At 37.5% G+C, this 26,832-nt stretch overlaps 1 protein-coding gene across 1 annotated transcript in view; it reads right to left on the bottom strand.

Moving 5' to 3' along the window:
- Window positions 1-26,832, bottom strand: part of man2a1 (mannosidase, alpha, class 2A, member 1) — a 60,055-nt gene that overhangs the window by 13,533 nt on the left and 19,690 nt on the right. Inside the window, exons 5-18 of the mRNA XM_082171380.1 lie at window positions 24,331-24,458; window positions 21,614-21,787; window positions 16,871-17,057; window positions 16,483-16,660; window positions 16,151-16,362; window positions 12,540-12,725; window positions 11,060-11,174; window positions 10,897-10,964; window positions 10,569-10,734; window positions 10,191-10,421; window positions 9,983-10,105; window positions 8,198-8,312; window positions 3,788-3,921; window positions 426-567 (exon numbers count right to left, since the gene is read on the bottom strand). Of these exons, the coding sequence (XP_082027506.1) occupies window positions 426-567; window positions 3,788-3,921; window positions 8,198-8,312; window positions 9,983-10,105; window positions 10,191-10,421; window positions 10,569-10,734; window positions 10,897-10,964; window positions 11,060-11,174; window positions 12,540-12,725; window positions 16,151-16,362; window positions 16,483-16,660; window positions 16,871-17,057; window positions 21,614-21,787; window positions 24,331-24,458 (2,159 nt within the window). The remainder of the gene's footprint in view (window positions 1-425; window positions 568-3,787; window positions 3,922-8,197; window positions 8,313-9,982; window positions 10,106-10,190; window positions 10,422-10,568; window positions 10,735-10,896; window positions 10,965-11,059; window positions 11,175-12,539; window positions 12,726-16,150; window positions 16,363-16,482; window positions 16,661-16,870; window positions 17,058-21,613; window positions 21,788-24,330; window positions 24,459-26,832) is intronic.

Genomic DNA, 26,832 nt, shown 5'->3' with positions numbered 1-26,832 from the left:
AAAATAAATAAAAATAAAGCACACTAAAAACTAAAATCAATAGTTTTGTCAATGTCAAATCAATGTTGTGATGCTTAAGTGAATTTAGGCATTACATCATTATAATATACACTACGGCTCAAAAGTCTGGGGACTTTTAGCTTTTTTGGAGTCTGGAATTTTTTATGCTTTTTTGAAATAAGTCTCTTATGCTCATCTCTTATGCTTTTGATCAAACACACACTAAAAACAGTAATATTTTGAAATATTATTACAATTTGAAACAACAGTTTTCTACTTGAATATATTTTAAAATGTAATTTGGACCCCAGTGTAAATGGCATCTAACAGACATGGGGTAAAGCCAAAAAGCTTCAATAGTGATTTCATGAGGCTTTAAGAAGAAAAGAAAATGTACAAGGAAGAAAGCGAGTTAAAACTCTGACCACTCTTGAGGCTGGCCGCTCCGAGTGACTGTGCCGTGAGTAGAGAGAGTCTGGCGCTGGAGTCCTGCAGATAGACCATGCTGGTCATGGGGTAGAAGTTTGCCTGCAGGGGAAGCTTAGCCATGGTTTTCCTCGGCTGCACCTGTAAAAACAGCCCAAGGCATTTTTAGCAATGCAGAAAGAAAAAAACTCAAAATTCCCCCTGTTTAGAGACCTGAAAACAATGAGCTCAGGCATGTGGAGACACTTACTGAGGGAACAACACTGTCAATTGATGAGCTTCGATATGTGTTAATGTGACTTGGAGGAAAAATTGATTGGATATTCCACTGTTTTTATTCATGAGCCGTTTTTTTTATGAAGTCAGTTAATTAATTTGGACCGAACAGAAGCACTTAATCCCGGCCAATGCCAGAGAGACATCATCAGCTAATTAAATGCCACGCTAATACTCCAACGTGTCAAGACAACTTGACAGAGTGATTTAAATTGACACTTGTTTGTTTTGGTCAGCCATACAGCACACTCTAATCTGTTTTGATTAATTATTTGTCAGGAGAAATGAAAAATAAACTGACATTTTCATTATGCCTTCCAAAAACAACAATATTGCATTTTGACACTATCAACCAAAATCAAAGAAGACTGTCAAAACAACCACTTCAAGCAAATTAACTAACTTCTAATGGCTTTTGTTGATTAGTTTTACTTGCCAGTAAACAGAATTAGGCGAGCTTGCTGTCTGTATCCACACATTCAGATCATGTATTTAAATTGAACTTGTGTTACTTTCAGCTATGTAATCTTTATTCAGAGAGTAATGAAAAGTTGGCTCCATCAAATGACCAGGCCATAAGAGCAGCTTCTGTTGATATTAATGTGGTTTTGGGGATAAAATTTGATAATTATTTTATGATATCTGTTAACTGTACCCTTTTTTGATTAGTCTTTATACATCTTAGTTTATATATATGAGCATACACTAACTAAAAGTTTGAGGTCGGTCATTATTTTAAATATCCGTTAGTCTTCTTCTTTGCTCTTGAGACTATGGCAGCCCATAGAATCATATGGTAGACTAGACTACACCAAAATGGATGTAAGGTTGTATCTCTGCATCACTTTAACGTATTCAGAACAAACTTGATACGTGTAATCACAAGCATGACTTGAAGGTACATGCAGTGTTTCGCCACTGTGCCACTTAGTGGTCAGAAACATTTAAAATATATATTTGTGCATATAACTGATCACTTTGACCAAAAATCCTGAAACTTGTCTCTTCAGATTAGGGGAGGCATGCCAAGTCGGATGATATAACATTTTCCCATGTTGGCCATTTTGGGCATCGCCCATTTTGAATTTTGTTGTTGAAAATGCTATATTTGCTATTAACTTCTGAACAGTTAGACCGAAAAATCACAAGAATGGTCTCTTTAGATTCGGTCCAGCACTGCAGCATAGCTATTACAATGACATTGTCTTAATAGATTCCTTGGGTCATGCCGAGAACATAGATACCAATTTTGTCACAGTCGGACAAACTTTCTTATGCTATTTTACCCTACTTTTTTAAACTCCTCCATGGTCTGATTTTCACCAAATTCGAGTCCGGTCATCTTCAGCCAATGTCGGAAAAAATTATGGATTTAGTGCTGATAGATAAAACTTTTTTTCACAAGTTTATCATGCAGGGCTGTTTCTATGATCCATGCACTCACTCCTCTTTTTCCCACTTTCTTCCCACACAGTAGCACTATTTCATTCTGGAAATAGCGCATTCTTTTGCAGCGCATAAAGGGCAATTTTTGTAACAGTACCATTCTACTCTAACAAAACTTAGCTCCAGTTTAATTCAAGCACTTTCAAAGATCTATGTTTGTTTTCACAGACTTTCCAGGCCTTGAATCCATGTGTCTGAAATTCAAGTACTTTCAAGAAGCGTGGGAACCATTTCACTCACTCACTGACCACAATAGATCAATTTGGTGTCAGCACCACATATTGGTCAAAAGTAATAAGAATTGTCACATTACAAGTGATTGTATTTATACGAGCTTTCAACGATTTTCCTTAAAAATCGTCTCCAAATGTCTTTACTCATTTTTTGCAGTTGGTCTGATGCTCACTGCCTTGATTTTTAGCTCCTCATTCTGTCTCTGTGGTGCTTGGCCACTTAATGGCTGCTTGCAGCTATATTTTTTATGTATTTGTATTTATTTGTATTTTTATGTATTTATCAAAAACACAGAAAAAGTCATAATATTGTGTCTTCAGTGTCACATGGTCGTTTAGAAATTATTCAAATATGCTGATTTGGAGCTCAAATAACATTTCTTATTATTGTCGATGTTGAAAACAGTTGTGCTGCTTAATATTTTTGTGGGAACCATGGTACATTTTGAATAGAAAGTTCTTTTGTAATATTAAGTGTCTTTATTGTCTCTTTATCACTGTGATTTTTGATCTATTTATGAAATCTATTTATAATTTAATGCATCCTTGATAAAAAAAAAAAATCAATGTCTTTCTTTAATAATGGAACTGAAGGTGTTAACTACATTTTTATTTTTTTTATTTATACTCAAATTAAATATTTAAATAAATATTAATTATGAAATTAAATGATTCAATATTTAAACTATTCATTATTAATACGTTATTAGACTGACTGCTCTATTTTTAATAACGTCTGACAATAACATCAAAACATGAATTTAGTAACAGTAATATGGAGTTACCAATTACAAAAGATTGCACATTAAAAAAGCTATTTTAATTATAAAAATGAAACAAAAAACTGATAACAAAAGTAAATCTTTATCTTTGTGCAGTTTTCATCACGCACGCACAAATTTGCTCCCTGTTCTGCTGTCATTGTTTGCAAGGCAAAATTGTTTGCTTGTGATTAAAAAAGTTCTGAATTCAAGTGAAGCTGCATTTCAGTGGGCAGTATCTAAGCACCATAATGTAAGACCCGTTTCAATTGGTCACTCTCGTTGGGCACAATAATTCGGCCGCGCCCACTACCCGGTCCCGCTGTGAGTCCGACTCTGACATCTAGCATTGCAGTGTGCGTTAGATATATTTGCAATCTTTTATTTTGTAATTACAATATAGATTTTTTTGCTCTCAAAACCTGTTTTTTTTGGATTGTATAAAAAAGACATAAAGGTAATTCCATATAGTTACACTGTTATTCGGCTCAGTATAAAGTCAGTGGAAATATGGGCTGGTTCAGAGAGATATCCGCAGATCGCCCACCAAACCCCAGCCCACCACACTTACATATAAACTGTGTGAACTTTAATGTGTATGTGGGTGTCAGGAAAGAGAATATAAATAATGTACTGTTGTCCTACCTGGTAGCCATTGAGGTCAGTAAAGAATCGATCCTTGCTGTTCAGATCCGAGGTTATCCTCATTGCAATTTCACGGTTGATTTCGCCTCTTATATCTACAGTGTTACAGATCTCAACAGACTGACCCTCTACGCCTATGAGAAAGAGAGAGAGGGGGGGTCAAAATGACTGACAGAGCACAGGCAATAGAAAAGGGATTGGACATCTGTTTCCTCCACTTCCAAATGACAGTTTCTCATTATTAAAGGAATAGTTCACCCAAAGTATCATTCTCATGTTGTTTCAAACCCATATTACCCAGATTATTGTATCTGTGGAACACAGATTGTTTTAGGAAATTTGTAAAGTCATTGTTTGTATACTGAAAACCACTTCCTTACAGACCAAGAAGTATCATTAGGTTAATAATGGACAAAACAACTGCTCATTTACTGTTTCGCATTAAACGTGCGTAATCACATTCAAACTATCAAAATACTACAAATCGTACATTTTCCAGAGGCAAATGACTGCTTTCCCTTTTTTAACTTTAATAACTTGGTGGTCTCTATGGTGTTCCTGGCTTAAGCCGGATGACAATATGAGCAATTAGATTTACCAAGTACAATGAAAATAAGTGAACACTCCTAAAAGTACATTTTGAATTAGACTAATTAAGCCTTTGGGAATAAAACAGTGCAAGAAACAAAGATGTTAATTTTCCTTTAATTAAAATAAAAACCCTTAAAGGTAGAAGAACATGCTTTATATAGCAGCACAACCACGAAAACAAGGTTGTTTGTTAGGTTATGGCGTACGATAGCGCAGAATATCTTCAACATGAGTGTGTCCTCATTAGCTCATTGCGAGATGGTAACACAACACTTTTAGTGAGCAGCCCTCACTGGGCAATATTGCTTATATTGAGAGATACTGATTGGAATGCATATGTAGTAAATGTATCTTAAACAGTGTGGCTTGCTGAGGAGGTGTGTGCTATTGATTTTCTAATTTAGGATGTTCAGCTGGTGGAAAAATCCTAGATTTACACTAAAGAAGGGATCCAAACTATCTCTAGAGATCAGAATATCATAGAGACCAGGACAGAAAACACAGGGAGAATAAAGCCTTGTTCAGACTGTCATTCCAAATCCGGTTTTGTGCATATCCGATTGAAATCTGAACAGATTTAGAAAGTGTAAACCGCAACAACAACAAAAAATATGTTATGAGCCACATATGTGGTTTGAAATCCCATTCAAATCGCATTTCTGGAAATCCGTTTCAGTCTGATCACTCTGATTGGTTTTCGAGTGGTTTATGTGACTTTCTCACGTCAAGGAAAATGTAAACGTCAGATGTTGTTATAGGAAACATGCTGAAAGTCTCTGCAGAAACAAGGTTGTCTTTGGACGAGCAGAAGACAATGTAACGGACATGTTTTGAAACCGGCGGAGACGACAGCACAATATAAAGCCGAACATACCAGCCTCCTTCGGTTCTGCCGCTGCCTCATAAGACGCAGTAGACCAGTGTGGTGGCTACGTATTGTCATGTTGTAAATAAGACAAAATGGGTATTGGGTATTGCAAACCCCTGTTTTCTATCCGTATATCTATTCAATTGAATTAAAACCAATTCAGATATTCCAGAAAATGAAAGAGCGGCATGGGACAAACAAATCGGATCTGAACAGCTGCGATACACTAAAGCCTCGTTCAGACTGTCAGTCCAAATCTGATTTCTGTGCATATCCAATTGGAATCCGATCATATTCAGCAAATGTGAAGGCACAAAAAAAAAAATATATATATGAAAATTTAATACGATTTTTACAAATCTACTTTGAACTACATTCATATGTGGTTTGAAATCTGATTCAATTCCATTTCTGGAAATCTGTTTCAGTCTGCTTTGATGGGATTAAAACGTAAACATGTCAGATGTTGATATAGGAAGCATGCTGAAAGTTGCTGAAGAAACAAGGTTGTGTTGCTGCAAAGTGCCGGTCAAGCAGAAAATGACATGTTGAATTTTAAGACCGGTGGAGACGGCAGCAACAGAATAAGCCGCGCATACCAGCCTCCTACATTTCTGTCGCTGCCTCATGAGATACAGTAGACCAGCAAGGTGGCTACACATGTTGCAAACATCTGTATTGTAAACTCCTCCATGTTATTGTTTTTGCCTACCAAAGCAATGTCATTGCCCTAGAGACCACTGCAGATATCCCGGAAAACGAAAGAGCGCCACGAGACACACAAATCTGATCAGAACAGTTGCGATACACAGTGTGGACAGTCAATAACTTCGGTCAGATTCCAACCGGAGAGACAAATAATTGGATTTGGACAGACAGTGTGAACATAGCTAACGTGGACAGTCAATCATTTTTGGTCAGATTCCAATCAGACACACAAATAATCGGATTTGGACTGACAGTGTGAACGTAGCCTAAATAGGAGAGGAAATGATGAGGTTAATTAGGGACAGCAGGTGGGACAAATGAACCAATAATAAGGTAACAAGAATGATGGTCTTAAGGGTGGGCACATAGAAACAAACAATGACAAAAAAAAAAGCACATAGCCAGTGAACACAATCACAAGCTCACAATGCTCAAACAATAAATTAAGATAAAAGTTATTTTAAATTGCAATAATATTTCACAATAGTACAGTTTTTACTGTATTTTTTGTGCAAAAAAAAGATCAGTCCACAGGAAGGGAAGATTACCAGTAAATAACAGATTAAATAAAGCTATTGTATGAACACTTGAATTATAGTGAACAAGGTGGATGGACCACTTGTATCTTTGAGTCCTTTTTGAAGCTTAATAAATTCATCCTATTTGTTGTAACGGCATGGAAAACAGCGGCCAGTATATTCTTCAAAATGTCGTCTGTTGTGTATTTTAGAATTATGATGACAGAATTATATTTTTATATGAGCTATTCCTTCAAAATCACAAAAGAGGGACAGCTATTTTCTGTGTGAGAAAAGGTTCCTCTTCTAAAACTTTGCAATTTAAATTCAGTTTTAACTCAAGGGAATAACCCACGAGAGGTTTCATTCTTCTCTTTTTTTGGACAAAAACAAACACCACTTGGGGGGAAAGGTCCCTAGGGCTACAGGGCAATGGCTCATGTGACTGCTCCGCTCTTTCAAAAACACTCAGATACATTATCTCACCCACCCAGAGGGGGTCACAAACCGACCGCCCTGGTGCTCTTGATAAGAAAAGCATGAAAACTGAATGTGTTTCTTTCTTATACGAAATGATGCCACTTTCAGCACACCGTTAAACTTTTGCTGGACTGTCTTTTGTCCGGTATCAAACGTCCTTGTCTGATGCTGATTAAATATTTGTTGCTTGTTGGTGTAATGCTCTTTTGGCATTGCTGATTACACAGTTCAAATTGTTTGTTAAAGTTTGAGGAACGTTCAAAAGCTTACCTTCAAACTTCAAAGATAAATATTGCAAAAACTGTGCTAGAAAAAGCTTTGTACTGCATCCAATAAAATAAAAATAAAAACTTGTACAAAACAAAACGCTATAGGACTGTAAGTAAAAGGCTCTCTTAACAAAGATTACTTGGAAAAGAAAAGGACGTCATCCAGCAGCACTTCAAGGATTTCGAAATTCACTATAGCCCCTTTCACACAGAGATTCCGGAAAATACACGGATAAAGTGACCCGGGATTTGACCCGGGTTCGTTTGATTTTGGTCATTCACACTGCCAGTGATTTTCCGGAATCAGAGAGTGCGTTCACACACAACCCGTAAAAATGCCGTAAAGACACGTGACATCGATGTGACTTGTAATCTCAGCAGCGTCTTAAGTTTGCTTATGAGCTGCGATCTCTCTCTCGAGAAACCACGCCTGTGCATTTGTTTCTCTGATTCGATCATAAACTTGCGCATTACGTACCGTTTCACAGCTGGAGAACGAGCCCGGCTTCAGCGTCATCACTACGACACGGCATTATTACGGCTTTTGTTCACACAGCGCGCGTTCCGGGACTGAACACGGCAATGTTACTAGGTCCCGACCCGGCATCGATCCCGGCATAAATCCCGGGTCGAGTTTGCGTTCACACAGAAGGCGCTCTGGCAATTTGCCGGCAATTTGCCGGGTTCAGAGCGCTGTGTGAAAGGGGCTTATTTTTTCTATCCCAGGGTTCAATCAACTTTCTGAGGTTACATTGCTGCCCTCCCACCACTGACTTCCGGCATAAATAGTCAAAAAAACAGAAACCTGCTTAATTATACAGGAACTCATCAAGACGACAAGTCAAACTTGAAATGATGTCGTTTTGCAAATTCCTGGTGTAAATATTTGATTTACATACTGTAAAGAGTGGTGACTATTTGAATAAGTGAAAGTGAGAAGTGCAGGTGTTGTTGAGTGTTTGCCGTTCTCTCTTACCCTGCATGTTGTAGAGCCGGAGAGTGTGTTTGACGTGTGTGAAGGTAGTGGTGACTTCAGAAAACAGCGGCCCTTTAGTGACTCGAACCACCGGCGGTTGCGAGGGAGAGTAAATCTGTGTGTGAGAGAAAGAAAATCAATGTGAATCAAATCACACTCATAAAAATCCCCTCAAAGCAGAGCTACAAAAAACACTGCATGACAAAAATGTCCTGATGAAAGACTGAGGTGAGCTCTTATGAGGTTTCCCAATGTTCTCTGTGAGCAGTGACCAAACTGCCATTATGTTTATAACTCTAATCAGCTGAATGACACACACTGATGTTCTAAGTTTCAATGAAACTTTACCAAATAATTCAGTGCTTCAGCAAACTCTCATGGCAATCATTTGTTTGCCACAAATTAACTTCAAGCCTACTGCGAATAAACAGTTTTTATAGGAGTGGGCGATATATAACCCAGTTTTTCCTGCAGCACTATTCAGTGGAACCACAGCTAGATAAATTATACTTGTTTAAGAAAGAAAGGTGCTATGTAATACAATTTAGTTTTAATCAATAAATATATATGTGACCCTGGACCACAAAACATGGGTCACATGGGTCAATTTTTTTAAATTGAGATGTATACATCACCTGAAAGCTGAATAATAAGCTTTCCATTGATGTATGGTTTGGTAGGATAGGACAATATTTGGCCGAGATAAAACTATTTGAAAATCTGAGGGTGCAATATTGAGAAAATCACCTTTAAAGTTGTCCATTTATGTTAGCGATTGTGCTGCATTCACTCACAAAAATAAATATTTTATATATTTACAGTAGGAAATTTACACAATATCTTTGTGGAACATGATCTTTACTTAATACCTAATGATTTTTGGCATAAAAGAAAAATCGATAATTTTGACCCATACAATGTATTGTTGGCTATTGCCACAAATATACTATACTGAGCCTGGGTTCTCCCAAGGTTTTTTTTTCTCCATTAGGTCACCTGATGGAGTTTTAGGACACCATTAGGTCACTTGATGGAGTTTTTCGGTTCCTTGCCACTGTTGCCTTTCTCTTGAAACAAACTTTGTTGTATTATTTAAATGTAATACTGTGAAGCTGCTTTGATACAATCTGTATTGTGAAAAGTGCTATACAAATAAACTTGACTTGACTTGACTTGACTTAACCTAGATGGTGAAATGATGGCTATTGCTTGCAGGGCGATTGTGTTCACCTTTGACTTGTTTAGTTTCTCGTTATCCTGTGTGCATTTCAGCCCTCTGTTTGCTTCAGTACATAGTCCTGTGTTAACTTTGCTGTTATGCTTACTGTAACATTTTCTCTTGCACCAGAGCCGGTGCCAGGGCACAATAACCACATTTATATTTCTAGGAGGGGTCAACGGCTTGCGAAATCACTTTCAGGGCTGTTAACGTTGGTTCAACCTTGCATTTGTAGTGGAAAGCAACAAACCAGGGTGCATTCATTTCACGCGTTTGTAATCACTTTCGAAAGCCGGTATTTTCTGCACCACTATTCAGTGTCTGAATAAAAAAAGCATTGTAGGGAAAGTGCTTGAGCTCGGCTGCTCATGGGTTTCCAGGGTTTGGGTTTGGGCCTAATCATGATTGTAACCCAATCTCCCCTATCTTGATTTCCTGTCTCCCTTACCTACTACATCTATAAATAAAATGTAGAAAAAAGCAACCCAACACAAATGTAATACTGTTGGGCAAGATATAGAATAACCGATTAATCGAAGAAATAATAAAAAACGTATAGTACTAACTGTTGCTTCTTTGTCAGGCATGAACAGGTAGGCGCCACTCTTGTCTTTATTGCTGGTGGTGCCGTACCAAGCAAACTCCACTTTGACCTGGTGCTCTGAGTCATCGTCCTTCGACCTCATTTTCTGCAAACAAGAGATGTTTTCTTAACGTTACACAGAGTCATTCCTAAACACATCAACTTATGACAAATCCACAAAGCATTCTAACCTCTAAAAGACCTGTAGCTGTAGAGATGGAGAGTTTGAGGTGAGGATTTTCAATGTGCACAGAAGCTCCATCGTTTTGGTAGAACTGTTGGAAATGCTCCAGTTTACTGACTGAAATGCGGCCGCCATCCTGAATAAACATGTACTTAGCAGCTTCTGTGCTTGGCTCCATTCCTTCCATCAGCTGGTACACTCTCAGACCCAGAGGAGCAGCGCGAGCCACGAAAGACAACTGCCGAGGAGCAAACAAACACATTTAAAGACACAATGAAATTGCTTGAAGAACATTTAGATGACCTCAAACTAACCGACATGGAGATCTACTATCTTAATACACCCCTAATGCTGTGATGAGATGCATCGATGTAGCAGACCTCACCTGGAAGACGTCGGTAGCAGCGTGAGTGGCATCATTCCACACTGCACTGACTTGAGCGTGGACCACATGACCAAGAGCATTAAGCACGCGCACGTTAGCAGTGTTCACGTACACTGTAACCATGGATGCCCTGGCCTGCTCTGTGGGGTTGGAAACTACCAGCAACCTGAGAAAAGGGGACGTCATTTTTATGTAGCATTTTCTGCCACACAAATTCTGCTGCCTCTTGTCAACTAACACATGTACAATGAAGCCATTCTCAGGAACTCAACATCAGTATGCTATAAAGCACTACAAAAACATTTATTTAGCTTTGTTTTTGCATTACCTTGGTTTTCCACTAACTTCAAGAACAGTTTTGCGAGGTAAGGCGTCTTGGGATGGCTGAACGTCATCCTATAACACAGAACCAGCAAAAATGTGACGTGCAGATGGCAATTTCCAAATTTAGTGATGTCAGCATGTTGCGGATATGCAGTATGAACACTCACCATCTGAAGAAATGGATTTGAAGGATCATGGTAGTATGTTTGTTTGTCCTTGACCACCAACCAATGAGCCGAGCTCACAATCACTCGCTTCAGGTTCAGAATAGAGTGAAACAACCTTCAAAATAACAAAGATCATCATGTTTCTACAGCACGGATATGTGCCAGAATTCCTGGGTAAATTAAACTGTTAACAAACAGTAATGTAATTCAGTATGGATGCTTGCTATACCAGTAACCATAATGGCTAATATTTTTAATTATTATTCTGGTCTTTTTTTGCCTGATAATGTCAGATATTTTAAACCGTTAAACCGTTCATATTTTCAAGTGTTAGACATTTTTACGAGTAAGGTAAAGTTCATATAAACTAATATTTTGGAAATTGTGTGGCATAATGGTTAATCTGGCCTGTCAACCAAAAGTTTCTAAATTACTGTTCAAATGTTTGGGGTCAGTGAGTTTTTTATTTTTTTTGTGGTGGAAAAATTATATTCAGCAAGAATGCATTAAATTGATAAAAAGTGTCAGTAAAGACTCAAATTGTTACAATATTTCTATTTCACATAAATGTTGTTCTTTTTAACTTCTATTCATCAAAGAATCCTGGAAAAAAATGTATCAAGGTTTCCACAAAAATGTTAAACAGCACAAATGTTTTCAACATTGATGATAAGAAATGTTTTTGAGCACCAAATCAGCATTATAGAATTATTTCTGAAGGATCATGTGACACTGAAGACTGGAGTAATGATGCTTTAAATGCATTTTGCCATTACAGGAATAAATAACAATTTAAAATTGTAATAATATTTCACAATATTACTGTTTTTTCTGTATTTTGATCAAATAAATGTTGTTGTTTAAAAACATAAAAAAAAAAAAACTTTTAAACAGTAGTGTATTTCGATAAATATCTCATTTGCTGTAAATAAATTATATTACATATCATTAAATCAGCCATTAGGCACTCTATATATTAATATTATATAGGACACTGAAAAACCCATATGACAGTTTAATAATTAAGTACCATGGTATATATTAAATATCAATATTTTCCCACTAAATATTATTCTTTAAACACTATTTCTTTAAAATGGGCAGTTATGAATAATTATGTCTAAAATAATTGTTGAACAATTATTAAAGAATTTAGGTTGATTACCCCTAGAAAACGTATTGTTTTTCTTGTAAAACATATTGGCAGTCTTTTGTTCTGTGTGGATATATTTATAAATTCATTATTCGTATAAATGTATCATGGTTATTTTAAGCGGAGGATAACGGCTGCTTCACAACCAATTTTAAAGTTCTGTGTGCCTCCCACTTTGGGGCAAAATGTGACATTTAAACGTGAATATTGGAGACACTTAACCCCAGTTTGTTCCAGGGGAACAGTGACTGGAGCGAGTTGGTTGGATAAGAGAATGTATCTCACATCCTCACATCTCACTTCGATGTTTCAAGAAAGATGTGCTACCTGGTTCCATAGTCCACAACCACCCAGTCTTTGCCTGTGCCTGCGATGGCATCATGGTGTTGGAAGAGACCGAGATTGCGTCTGGCTTCTGTCAGTAACTTGTAATTATCCACTGCAGGGTATTCACTGGGCCGGCCGTACTTCTGAATGTTGGCCAAGGTCAGAGAGTAGAGGACCTCAGCTGCCCTACAGAAAAACATGAAGTGACATATGAAACTCCCTCCCTCGCAAGATCAAAAGTTCCTTCAAATCCACACTGTTACAGGAATCCATCTAGCATGAAAATACATCCTGTATCAGGGTAATGTTCACATTACAGGAAAAGCGAGACAACAGTCTGGTTTGGACCCTGTTGTGTTGGGAGTGTCGGAACGCTCCCACAATGGAGAACAACAATAAAACCAGAATCTCTCCACATTATGGTAACAATACAGGTCTCATCTCTCTGAAGAATGACCTTCTCAAATGTTTTACAAGACATGGAAATCTATAGCTGGGCGAACCTCACAAAACCTGTGGGAAATGAGTCATATTTCACATCTGGATGAAAGAAAAGAAATTATATTTTCCTTTAGGGCAGTGGTTCTCAACCAGGAGCCCAGGGCCCACTAGGTGGCCTCGGCAAATTTCACAAGATGACTTAAAAGTATTGGTAATCAAATTGAAATCGAAAAACACATCAGCTATCAATAACTGAAGAGTTCAGATGCAAAAGCCTCTAAGTGCCATCTGAAATTTTCTTCTAGACTGATCATTTTTATCAAGCTCGTATATTTAAATTCAATAATTTCACTTAAATGGCAATAAAGATGACCTATTAATTGTCATTTAAGTGAAATTACTTAACTTAAATATACAAGCTTGAAAAAAATGATCATTCTATGAGAACATTTTAGATGGCACTTAGAGGCTTTTGCATCTGAATTATTACAGCAATGATAATCTGATTAGAGAGAATAATTATATTACTAATTTCCAAAATGATTTTTTTAAAAAGGCAAGAAAAATGCAGTAAAATGAGGGTAACAGGCTTAATTTTCTTTATGCAAAATATTTTTACTTATTATATATATATATATATATTTTTTTTTTATGTGGCATGGACATGTTTTCTTGAGATTCACTCAAAAAGTGCCAGTTGTCTAAAAGGTTTTAGTGACATTTTATTGAAAACCAACACCTTCACGAAAACTACGACCTCTTACCTCTGTACATTTGCAAACTGGAGTAACATATCACAATAATCCATAGTTTAAATGTATTTTTTTCAAATAGACCTTTGAAGTGAGATGAGCCTAAGTAGATTCAGCAGATCAAAAAATGTCTTTATATGGTTCACAGACAGTAGTTATAAGATGAAAACGCAGTACATGCGACCTACATATCTCACATCAAACATACATCTGCTTTCTGCACCCGCAAGAACAGCCGAACACTTTAATAATTAATTAAACATGAAATGACCTTGGACTGAATATCTCTAATCAATCTGCTGTGTGTCTGTGTGTGTGAAACTGAGCAGAGCTGAACAAAGTCCTATTTGCTGTGTGAAAGAAGCCATCGTGTAGAACGGGGGATAGTTTAACAACTGCATACTGATGAAAACTGTCTCCTGCCTACATTTAGACGCCCATCAAAATGCAAATACTGTGTTAAATAGAATTCTCTGCATCCGCAAGCTGAAGGTGTACCCAATCTATTCACTTGTGTGATCAAGTACAGCCGCCTTTGAGAGGACGGGGTATACAGACATGCAATACAGTCAGTAAATGAGGATAAATTCATATCCTTATCACGATCTTGCACTAAACAATGAAATGCAGGCCAGCCACTGACATACACAAACAAACAACACACACACACACACACACACACACACACACACACACACACACACACACACACACACACACACACACACACACACACACACACACACACACACACACACACACACACACATGAGAAATAATAAAAAAAACATGGTATATCAACAAAGATTGATAACTCCATAGTACTTAAAAAAACAAACATGGAAGTTCCATAGTATGTTTTGTGGTTAGGGGGTTTAAATTTAGAGCTCTATTGCTGTGTGATTTTACTATTATTTATATACTATTATAATATTTATCAATATTTTGATTTTTGAATCACACTTTTTTATATTTTTGTGTTTGTTGTTCTATTTTAGTTTTGATTTTACATTTTTTATTTAGATTTAATTTATTTTTAATTCAGTTTTAGTTGTAGTCATTTATTCAGTTAATAGCCAGTTTTTCTAATTTAAGCATTTCATCTAATATTTAGATTGTATTTCATTTCAGTTTTATTTAACTGAATCAGCTCTACTGATTTGTGTAAAAAAACAAAAACAAAAAAAAAACACATCTGCGAAGGAGAATGTAGGGAAAAATCAATGTAGAAAATCAATATGTACCACTGTAATGTCTCATTATCTAGAACCGGGCCAATTAATGAGACCTGCAAAGACGTTTTAACAATTTCCTGCTATAAAAATAAATAAACGAAGAGCTATTTCTTTCAAATGCCACATATTAGCGATAATTTAACTTTATAAAGGGTTTTTACTAAATAAGATCAATTTTAATGTTTCCAGGGCCAATATCATGTTAGAAAGGTGTCAAAGAGTAAAATTAGTAAAGCCCCCACACAAGATAAGGGGCCACAGTCAATGGCCACGGTCAAATAAATACTGAAACCATTGAGCTGCTGGCTCAAAACCGGATTCTTTAGTTTGCTGTGACCTTGTCACGGGGCTTCAGTCCTATCGCCACAACACAGACATGTGACCTTCAGCTTTGTGTGTTAGTTAGCAGCATACAGCCCAGGAAGAAAGAGATGTTAATGTCTGTCATCACAGAGCTCCTTTACCTATAGAAAGACTCTACTAGCACAGTGACCATGATCAGTTCGGGACAGTTAAGGGGTTTTTGGTACATGTGTGTTAGGTCATCTGTATGCTAGTGTACTTCTAAAAGTTGACAAAACAAAAACCATAAAGACAAAAAAAAAACTAGGTGAATATTAAGAAAGAAAGTGATTAGACTTTGAATAAGCTGAATTTCCAGGTAATATCATTCGTTTATACAATATGAATTGCAAATTTTTTTGCACATAATTTAGTAAGCATTCTAAATGGTTCAAAATTCATTTTTAATGTTAATTTTGAACTCATGGTCTCGAAGGCAAATTAAGCCCAGCCATATGGAAATGGTTTCAGTTTTTGGACATTTAGACTGGACAGAAATATTTATGCAGTGCATTTATGCAGATTTATGCAGTGCATTTGGGTTGTGTTCTTCATATCTTCACTTTGGTGCAATGAATAATTTTTTGCCACATAGAGTATTATAAAAAAAAATAAAAAAATGTTTCTTCCAATAAACTTCTACTAATCATTTTACAATGTTTGTCACTGATCTTTTCTCCCGTGGACTGATTCGGCAGTGAGAGTCTGACTTTAGTTCAGTTTTACACCAGTTTTATGTACTCGCTGAAGCCAAGTTATTCCAGCATTTGGCACTTGAAGAGTGTTAATGTAATGTGATTGTAGAGATTCATGCAGTGCATTTGGATTCAATAAAGCGTACCGAAGATGTGATTCCAGTATTCTGTCCAAGCGTTTATAGAACGGCCGTGAGGTGAAGTATCCGCTCCAGTAGTGGTCGTCTCGATCCGCATAAGTGAAAAAGTCTCCGCTTAGCACAGGCAACGCCAACTGGCCAACGTTCATGCCATCCGGATCCATGCCAGTGCTTTTACGCAAGGCCTGAAAATAATCTGAAATGGTTCCAAACTGGGCCTGCAAAGAGAAACAAAAGAGGTATATAGCTAAATATATATACAATGAATGTCTGAAAATATAAAAAGAGTTCAAAATGTGGCCAATTTAGAGTAACTTAAGCAAACACTGAAGCAAGACCTTGACGTGGAGCTCAGGGTGAGAATTCATGTAATCAAAGAGTTTCTGGTAGTTATTAAACTGTTGGTCCCATTCGACAGCTTCAGTGTAGCGGAAATCATCTCCAAGTGGTGCTAGCAGCACCTTGGTCCGAAAAAGCTTGGATTTCTTCCTGTACTGGTCCAACAGCGTCTGAACTCTAAACATGGAGAGACTAAACTAAGTGGAGGGAAATCTAAGTCTGATCTGATTCGAGGAAACACTAATCCACAAACAATGACATGGAAAAAGGGACAAAAATTGTTATTCATTGAATCAGACTTTTTTCAAGACAATCATTGTTATTTCTAGGTCGTCACAAGTAAATAAGGTAGTTCCTAATGTCTGTGACTGGTGTGTACAGGTGTACCTCTCCTGTATGTTGTTGTTGGTGATGGCCTGAGGAGGAATTCTCCACGGACAGCTGATTCTTCCTCCTGGCAGTCTTTTAAAGTCAAACTGGCAGCAGATCTTGGGGTCAGGACCACATGTATGGGGAACATCGTAGCTGTAGAATGGCATCATGTGACACAAAATGTCTGAACTTGAGTCCTGATCTGTTGGAATAAAAAACAAGTGCGATTTTAAATTGACCAGTCTAAAGGTATGTCCACATTGGCAAAATGTCACTAAAATTCCATTAACAAGTCCATTATCTATTGTCAATAGTGTTGCGATGTGTGAAGCACTGTTTGCTACCAACCAAAGTGACTTGAACACACCTGACGTGGTAATTATGACTTCCCAAAAATACGAACTTCCCAGGAGGACTTGAACACACCAAATAGAAATTTAAAGCTAACAGTTTAAGGCTGCGTGTCCACCAAAGCGTTTTTAGTTAACTGAAAACGCCTAGCTGTGAGCGCTTGAGAGCGTTTTGGCAGCGCAGCGTTTTTTCCAGTTGAGACGCTTTGCTTGCTATGATTCAGATTATCTGAGGAAGTGTTACTAGTATCTCATTTCACAGATAAATAGTTTCTGTATTGTTTCTATCTAAAAATGTCGATACAATGTAAAGTATTTGCTCTGGCTTTTGTTTTAAATTATTTTGTTCTGTTATTATGCTTCTTCTTGTCATTTGTTGACGTTGTACAAGCAGAATGTGGCGGTTGGTCGGTGTTGTATTTGTCCCGCCCCTTCTCCACTGTGATTGGACGGTTGGGCAAAAAGTGACAGTGATGAGCGCTGCGTTTTACCCAAAGTTGAACATTCTTCAACTCTCTGCGACCGGTATAAAACGCTGAGCGTTCAGCGCTTCAGCGTGAAATAGACTCTCAGCGCCACGTTACGCTCCTGGCGTTTTAAAAACGATGCGCTCCAATTGAAAACTATTGGAAAAATACGCTAGCCGTAGCCACAGTCGCTTTGGTGGAAACACGGCCTAAAGGTGCAGCCACATTGGCAAACATGTACCCAAATTTCACGGAAAAAAAGATCCATTGTCTATAATCAATAGTGTAGCAATGTATGAAGCACAGATCACACAGAAGTCACTTTCAAACCAAGCAGCTGTCTGTCAAAATGGCAAATTTGCGTGATCAACTTGAACCCTTTGCGAAATCTGAATAAGAAAACCTTGCCCTTGCTTGAAATTCCCAATCGAGAATCCCAATTCCTATTGAAATGTCTGGATTTCGCCCAGGAAAATTCACAGAACAACAGTATATTTGACAACAACTAAACACTAATGCACTGCCCGGCCCAAAAAAATGTTGTGATGTTATTTCCATCAAGAGGTGCATCAATTTTTGGTCAAGATCTTGTATTGACAAAGCAAGAGTCCAGCACTCTGTAAAGTCTCCTCCAGCACATCCCAAATACTTTCACTGAGTTTAAGGTCTGGACTCAGAGGTGCCCATTCATGTGCGAAAATGATTCTTCATGCTCCCTCCCAACCATTCTTTCACAATTTGAGCCTGATAAATCTTGACATTGTCATCCTGAAATAAGGCCATGATATGTCTTCCTACATGGTTGTTTAAGAAACGAAAAGCTACACACTCCATCAATTAGGGTAAGAAGAGCTGTAGCCAAACCTATAACATGCTAGAAAAATAATAATCACTGCAATAATGATCCAATCATATCCTCTTAACCATTTGCAAATTTAAATCCAAACGGCGACTTTTTTCTTTTCTTTTTTTGGCAGGGCAGTGTTTTTAAATGTTACATATAAAATAAATATGTAAAATAAAACAACTTGGTCCACCTCTTTCTGCTGATGTTCCCCTCTCACTTTTGGGTCTTTTCCAAAAATAAGTATTACACCCACTTACTTATGATACAACCAATTGCTGAAGCACAGAATCAAGTCCCAATTTTTCTATTTCACACTGAAAATGTTTTGTTTACACATAATTCAGAGTGCGAATATGACAAACAACAAGAGTCCATCCATTTTCAGGGCAGCAAATTATGAACTGATCCACTAATGTCAAAATCCAATCATATTTAATTTGCAATAAAAATATTCAATTACCCATTCAGCACAGCATGTGCTCCAGAGTGACCTTCATAAAAGCTGTGTGAATTAATAATGCAAGATTTCCCTTTAAACAAGGGACCAGATGTGAAGCACAGAGTAGTCTGGCTGTCTGTTAAATGGTGATATATGGAATTACACTGAGTAGAAACTAATTCAGCCTGGCATAGAGTGCACGCTGTTGCAGCCAAATGAACTGTAATCATATTTGTTCAGCAGCGGCTACTGTCAGAGATCTAAGTTAGGAGTCCATTTTTCCAAGGGTTTTTTAACACTAGCTCAGGGAAAAAACATCGTATCCCAAACAGATGCATGACACTGAACAGACAGACAACGGAAAACAATAGAAGCGATGTGGGAGGATATTTCCCCTGACTTCTCTTTTGTTTGATGTTCTGAGAAAAGCTGGCTCTAATTCAGCCCTTGTATCGTTTTACTCATTTCCCTCAGCTCTTATTTTATATTCAAATCACTAGAGAACAAGTGCCAATAGAGCAACAAACATCATGCAGCTCCAAAAAAATATGAGAACACTTAAATACTTGAGTGTGAATGTCATTGCAGGAGATAACAAAATCTCAAACCTAACAAATGCTGCTAAATCTTTTTTTTCTTTTATAATGATGATTAATGATAAAGATGATTTTTAGTGAATATATGAAGTCAGTTCTCTGCAAGTTTACACAAGAAACTTTTCCCTACATAGTGAGAGATTAGTTGAAGGTCGCAGGGCTTACACTTAACATGAATTATTTACACCCTGATGTTGTCTCACTAATAAGAACTCTCATAATGCAAACTAAAATAAATGTTTTAAAATGCTTAGACTTTTTCAAGAAATTTAGTATACTTCATGTTTTAAATATTTTTTTATTTGAATATTTAATATATAGCATATTTAGTTGAATTCATAACATTGAAAGAAGTTAGGTTGGTACTTCAGCAGTGTGGAAATAAACAAATGTACTGTGTTCAATTATTAAATAAATGAAACGTCATTAGGTAAGCTTTTGTAATACACGTTTGTTTCTTTTGTCTCCATCAGAATAACAGAGCAAACTAATTTACATTATAATAACAACACCAAAAATAACCAGTTACAAAAAGTCTTTGAAGTTTTAACCCTTAAATCCTTTGTTTTCATAACCGGTGTGTATAATTCACACTATTTTTATGAAACCACAGACAACATACTTGTGTCATTTACAGACTTTACAGTCTGGACTGTTCGTTTGCTCAAATCTGTTCATAAGCTTAAAATACGACTTTTGGTTTTAATAATGTATTATTAAATGTTGAAATTAACATTAAAATTAATAAATGCTTTAGAAGTATTTTTCATTGTTATAAGTAATGTAGTTAACTAATATTAACTAATGGAACCTTATTGTAAGTGTTATTAATAATCATTTTGCGCATTTACTTCTGCTTTAAAAGAAATAAATGCTACTTGGTTTGAAATGTGAAGAGTGGCACAACTGTATCTCAGCAAGGTTGAGAAATTAAGAGATATTTTTCTCTTTCATGATACAACATTTGACATGAGGTGTTTGAGTGAACTTGAACATGATCCACGTGTAGATGATGAAATGCACGATCCAGCCATAAATGATGAAATGCAGAAGGAGGAGTCCAGGGTGTGATGCACGGTCACTGCTCCATTATTATCATTCATTTAACCTGGCTTCCACACTGCATGTGATAAGAGCTTTCTGAGCTCCAGGCTTTTCTGTTTGATGAACTCAACCAACCTGAAAGCTGGGCTCAGTAGTGAGCAGAAAGTTTTCACGCATACAAATACTCAATCAGGAGAGCATCAACTGGACAAGCGATATCAACTCATCGCAGACCCACACAACACAACATCATACGATAGCTTCAAGCATGAGGTAGATCATTACGGCTCCTGTCAACATCTCAGTTTGTGGTTATCTTTCAGGGCGAGGGGCTGAATGACCTCCAGTGATGGAGATGTTTCTGGAACGAGAGTGAGCTTCCACTAGGCACAGACGGTGTTGGGTCCGTTACCAACTGCTTCAGGGCCAGCAGCTGTAGATGCTTCACAGAAAACTGGATTTATCTCACTTCGACCTCTATTTCTAAATCATGAGGCTAAATGTAACGAGCACCCCCTCCTACCCAGGTTTTAATCAACGTAATCTCTAAATAAAAGATGGATTCAATCAATGGGAAATGTGAATGGCACCACAGAGCAGCTCATATGATTAGAACAGGCTCCTACAGAGATTTCCAATCAAACGTGTGAGGCCACTCTGACACACACGGAGACTTAAAGGGACAGTTCGTCCAAAAATGAAAATGATGCCAACAATAAAAATGTGGTTAATTATAGTGACACTGAATGAAGAACTCACTATTTCTACAGAGCCTATTAATATATTAACAATGTAGAGACTGCAATATATTAACTATGAATAAACTATAAACTAAAAGTTTGCAAATGATTTGTAAGTACTTTATTACTGTATACTTATTAAGTGTTACCCATCCTATTTGCTATTTTACAGTAATACAGAAAAACATCACGAATATTAAAGCACTGCATAAATGGACTTAAAACACTTCGTATAACTTCATTCTCTATTTCCTACATTAAGATCAGTTGCTCACCCCAGTTCTGTCTCCAGAAGAACTCTAGGGTCTTCTGGGAGGAGAAGTGTTTCTTCACTGTGTAGTGCACTCTCTGGATCAGCATGTTAGACAGACCGGCCTGTCTGAGCAGGTATGTCTGGGTAGGAGAGTGACCGAATGGATCCACAGCCCAGCCAGTCTTGGGTTTCACTCCTAACAAAAAGAGGAGGATTACAATTTTAGGTTAAATGAACAAATGTATATAATTCAATAAATTGCCTATTTCTGATCATTATTTTTTTCTACTTACTCTAAAGCATTACTGATGCATATAAATGAAAAATATTCAATAATATTCTTCCTTGTGCTCATTTAATGAAAAACAGAATATGGAACATTCCATGATAATTTAACAATATTTAAACTGCGTTTTATTTGATTGTATTTTACTGCTCTGATTAAAAGCCAATCAGAACAATTATAGATATATTAATATACACTACCATTCAAATATTTGGGATCAGGGGTTTTTTTTGTTGTTGAAAGAATTAATACTTTTATTTAGCAAGGATGAATGGGATTTAAGGATTTATAATGTTACAGAATTTCAATTTCAATTGCTGTTCCATTGAACTTTCTATTCATCAAAAAATCCTAAATAAATCAAATTTAAAAAAGTATCACGGTTTACACCAAAATATTGTGTAATGCCGATTTTTTTTTTATAGCTATATCTAGCTATATATATCTAGCTATATTTAGAAACAGCTAATACAATCATACACTTAAGTTAAAGGAGTCATAACCTGCAATTTTCACTTTTCCACGAGAATCAATGTATGTTATGATTGCCTAACGATTATACACTGGCCGGGAAGCCGATATTTAAAAGTGAAGCGTTTGTTTACCTCAGGGTAAATAAACCAGCGCGCGTGCACGCGCACTCAAATACGAGATTCTGATTTCAGCCCCGTCTTGACGTCATGACGGGGCAGGATATACCATATATGGACACCGCAGACCTATGCCGCGGGAAGCCCGCCCCTCTCCCCCTCATATTCAGTTCAGTCGAGAAAGATGGAGAAACGAGTACACACCTGAGTTGCTCTGTGGTTGACTGCCACAAACAACATGTAAATGTGTTTTCTCTACCAAAAACGGACCAAACTATCAGGGACCAGTGGATGAAATTCATTTTTAATGACGCTGTCCCAACAACCCTTTCAACTGGCTTATCGTTAGGAGTCTGCGCTAAACATTTCACACAGGAATCATTCACAAATTTGGGGCAATATCAGGCGAAGTTGGCCTCGAAGCTCTGTTTGGAAAAAGGTGCAATTCCAACCATCAGAGACTTGCCTGAAATTGAAACGGTAAGACTGTGTTTTTATTGCTCTACTGTGTGTAACAAACAGCAGCTAACTGCTAATGCGGCTATTGTATGCTAGCGGGAGTATTAGCTTCGAGGTAAACATGGGGAATGGCTGCTAACGTTACTTTGCAAACAACAAATGACTGAGATCATCATGAATTCGGCTATTGTATATTGATTGCCTAACGCTTATACACTGGCCGGGAAGCCGGTCGCGGCCAGGTCGGGTTCATTCATAACTTGCGCCATGATGTCATTTTGGAATGATATGCTAAAGCGTTACCTGCGGTGTCAACCCCCCTCCTTCCTGCCACCAATCAACGCGCCCCTCATTTGCATTATTAAAATGACCGTCCACGACAGCCAAAATATCGCATCAGATCTCGCGAGACAATAATGCCTTCAGAAATAAGGGTCTGAGGAGCTCTGTGTTTATTTTTTTTCCACTTTTCTTTTTTAGAAGGGCCTGAAAGACTATAATACAGCAGTAGGTATCCAAGGTAATACTAGGTTATGACTCCTTTAAAACTTGGTTAGGGTCTATTTTTAGTGTGTCTAAAAAAAAAAAAAACTGTGAATCAATAGAGCATTTACAACAGCTCTGAATGTAAGGTGAGGCGATTCTCAGAAAGGACTCATGGAACAGAGTAAAACCCAGGAGATTCAGGTAATCTTGAAAGGTATGTGTACCCTGAAGAGACCTGTGTTTATATTCATGAGCACATGAGAATGAGCAAACCTTAACTCAGCAGCTCAAAGTTCTCCCGAGTGTAATACTGGGAGCATGGCATCATCGGCTAAACAAGTGTTGTTTGAAATCCAAAGACTCATTGTAGAATCTGTCTCTACAATCAATCTATATTTGAGAAACTGGTCTACTGACAGCTGAGATATCAGGAGAGCAGATGGTAGAGTGGATGTGTAGTAATGAGAGCCAGGGCTTTGCTCCATGTTTTAATACACTAATAATGAACATTGAAAAAAAAAATCTCCCAGAGGTCTTTGAGCCAATATGGGAAGCATACATATGTAGAGGAGCTAAAATTCCTTATAGTATTGCAGTTAAGAGGTTTAGCATTCTGGGTTTCACAACCCACATCTTGAGCTGAGGTTGATTCAGAATTTAAATAGGTCTGAAACAAGATATTGATACCCAATTCAACCTAGGACCGCCCACAGTCCCTTCGAACCGGAAAACTGGAAACTTCTTTCTTGATATAACAGGTTATAATCTATTTGGCTGACTTACATAACTTCTGGGTGTAAAAGTACACGGCATTTATCATCAATCCATATGTTATGCAGCTATGAGGTAAACATGAAGCATCTCTTAGATTTGATGTGGAGTTATCAACCAAAGTAAAAAAGCAATACATTTACATACCTAAATTTTTTTCCAACCACTGGTGGCCTTCAATTAACTGATCTATCAATGCAGAGTAGTGAGCGTTGGCTTCATCAGGCATCACCCAGCCTCCTGTAGCCACCTCGAGCTGACCGTTCTCTACAAGCCTGTATAAGAGAAAGAGAGTGAACGAAAGAGAAGGAGAGAGAAATCTTCTTAGCCAACATGAAACTGCATTCACAAACACATTGTACTTCTGTAAGGATCAGATGCATCAGGACTTAATTCGACCATGAGGGTGTTTTCACACTAGCACTTTTGGTGCATGTCCTAGGTCTGTGTACGTACGCATGTAAGTGTGTTCTGCATTGGGGATGTTCTATAGTCTCATGCCTTCATTAGTGTGTATGTTTGTTCTGGATTGTGCCAGATTTTTTATATTGTTTTGACCAAAAAAAAAAAAAAATCCCAATTTTTCATTCAATCTTATGGGAGTCAAAATGACCCGTGAGGGAGGGAGGTGTTTAGCCTGGTAATACCAGACTCTGCTACTTCACTTTGCTTCGTATACAGAGTCTGGAAGGGCATAATAGAGAAGTGTTTTCTCTCGCGCGGGGGGGCGCTTGTCTGAAGTTTAAAATCATTGGTTACCCGTAAGCCAATCACATAACGTTTGGTTATGGCGTGTGTTATGCGCATGCTCAGCCGCATCTAACTTCCACTGTAAACGCATGTATGATGCAAAAACTAAACCATCGAGCGAAATACCGGAGTGAACACGGCTGTGAATGACTTTTGGAGATTATGTGAAGTAAATCTACGCATCCACGGTACAATCAGCGTCTACGTCACGGCTCTCAGCCCGCCCTCTGTTCGTTGATTGGCCCGGCTGTTTTCAGGCCGGTGGAAAACTGAAAGATAGGCTGCTATCTCAGACTGACTACAGGAGCGAAATGAAATTAGCGGAAGTAGGAAGTCTGACGTAGTCAGGCTAGGAGGTGTTACTATTTTTATTACAACCATAAACTCCTCAAATCCAGTCAATTTTTCAATTACACTGAGAACAATAATAATACATTATTCAGACTTGAGAAAATCCATGAAGGGCTGCCATACAGTTTGGAATTGGAAATGAGATTTGGACTCCAAGGAACATATCCTCTCCAGTTGTATGACATGAAACAATTCACCCAACCAAGCTTTGAAACATGGAGAGTCTGAAAATGTACAGTTTAAAAGTATAGTTTTTTTCACAAGAGTCAAGCACATCAATATGTCACGGTCACTACATTTCCCATCATCCTCCCTGGCCCTCACCTGCATGCTCTTCCTCTGTTCATTGTTCAGTTTCTAGCCACCCCTTCATTAGTTAATTCGGTTCAGCTGTATCTTGTTAGTTACTATGGTTACTGTCATTGAGTTCATTTGCCCCAGCTGTGTCTTGTTTCCCTGATCTGTTCTCCGTGTATTTAAGTTATTGTTGATGTGTGGTTATGTTTCCTGGTCTAATTTCTGAATTAAAGTCTCCTATTGAATCTCCTTTGTCTTGCGCTTGATCTTAACCACCTCATCCGTAAAACAATAAAGGTCATTTCTGAGAGTTTGGAAGAGTGTTTAATGCCTCAGAAGATCTGAGAATTACAAGATCATGGTCTGGCTTTTGGAAAAAAATCTATTATGGCACTCCAAAAATTAAACAGTTTGGGACTAAACATATGTGACAAAGAACCCTCCACTGTTTTACATCTGTCGCAGACTGTATTAGTTTTGGAATAATACAGTCTATGTACCACTTTAAACTGAATCAACTTGTGCCTCACATTTATTGAGCAGTCTTGAATCTTCTTGAGGCTTTCATTCCAGGTTTCATCGGACACTTCTTCATCAAAGTCCTTAGCCCAGGCTTCTTTTATATAATTTGTGTTTACAGGCAGTTGGAAAGCATTTACACAGAGTGAAACCAAATGTCTAGAGCTAGGATTTACCAAAAAACGTTGCTCAAATTTGTTAGACTTTGGTTTGGCAATAAATTGTGGAATAAACGTTTGAACACAATGTTTCCCTTATAGATACCGCAAAAAGCTGGAACCTGGGAGATTAAATACAGATTACAATTGATTCAAATATTCAAATGAACCATCTATATAAAGATCCCCTATAGACATCAGGCCTTTGCTTTTCCATTCAATAAAACCTCAGACTAGCTGAGAGGGTTTAAATATATGATTGTTGGCAAAGGGTGTAAGGACAGAGATGTCAGGTGACTTAAGATGTTTCCTTATTTGATTTAATATTCGTATTGAATTTTTAATTATTAAATTGGTCCCAATTAGTTTTGATGAGGGAGACTCGTTTGTTGGGAGACTCCCAACTCCCAACCCCCACTTTGGAAAAAAGTAAAACTTGGAGACAATATGTTGTTAGAGACAATGTCTCTACCCTAAGCCATAGAGGATCAGCTACAGAGAAAGTTTCACCAGGAATACCCCTCTGCCAATAAAATAAAGCCCTGGCATTTGCTGCCCAATTGTAAAATTTGAA

This window comes from Leuciscus leuciscus, assembly GCF_965113295.1.
Source record: "Leuciscus leuciscus genome assembly, chromosome: 5".
Taxonomy (NCBI): Eukaryota; Metazoa; Chordata; class Actinopteri; order Cypriniformes; family Leuciscidae; genus Leuciscus; species Leuciscus leuciscus.
This window is presented reverse-complemented; position numbering and strand designations above follow the sequence as displayed.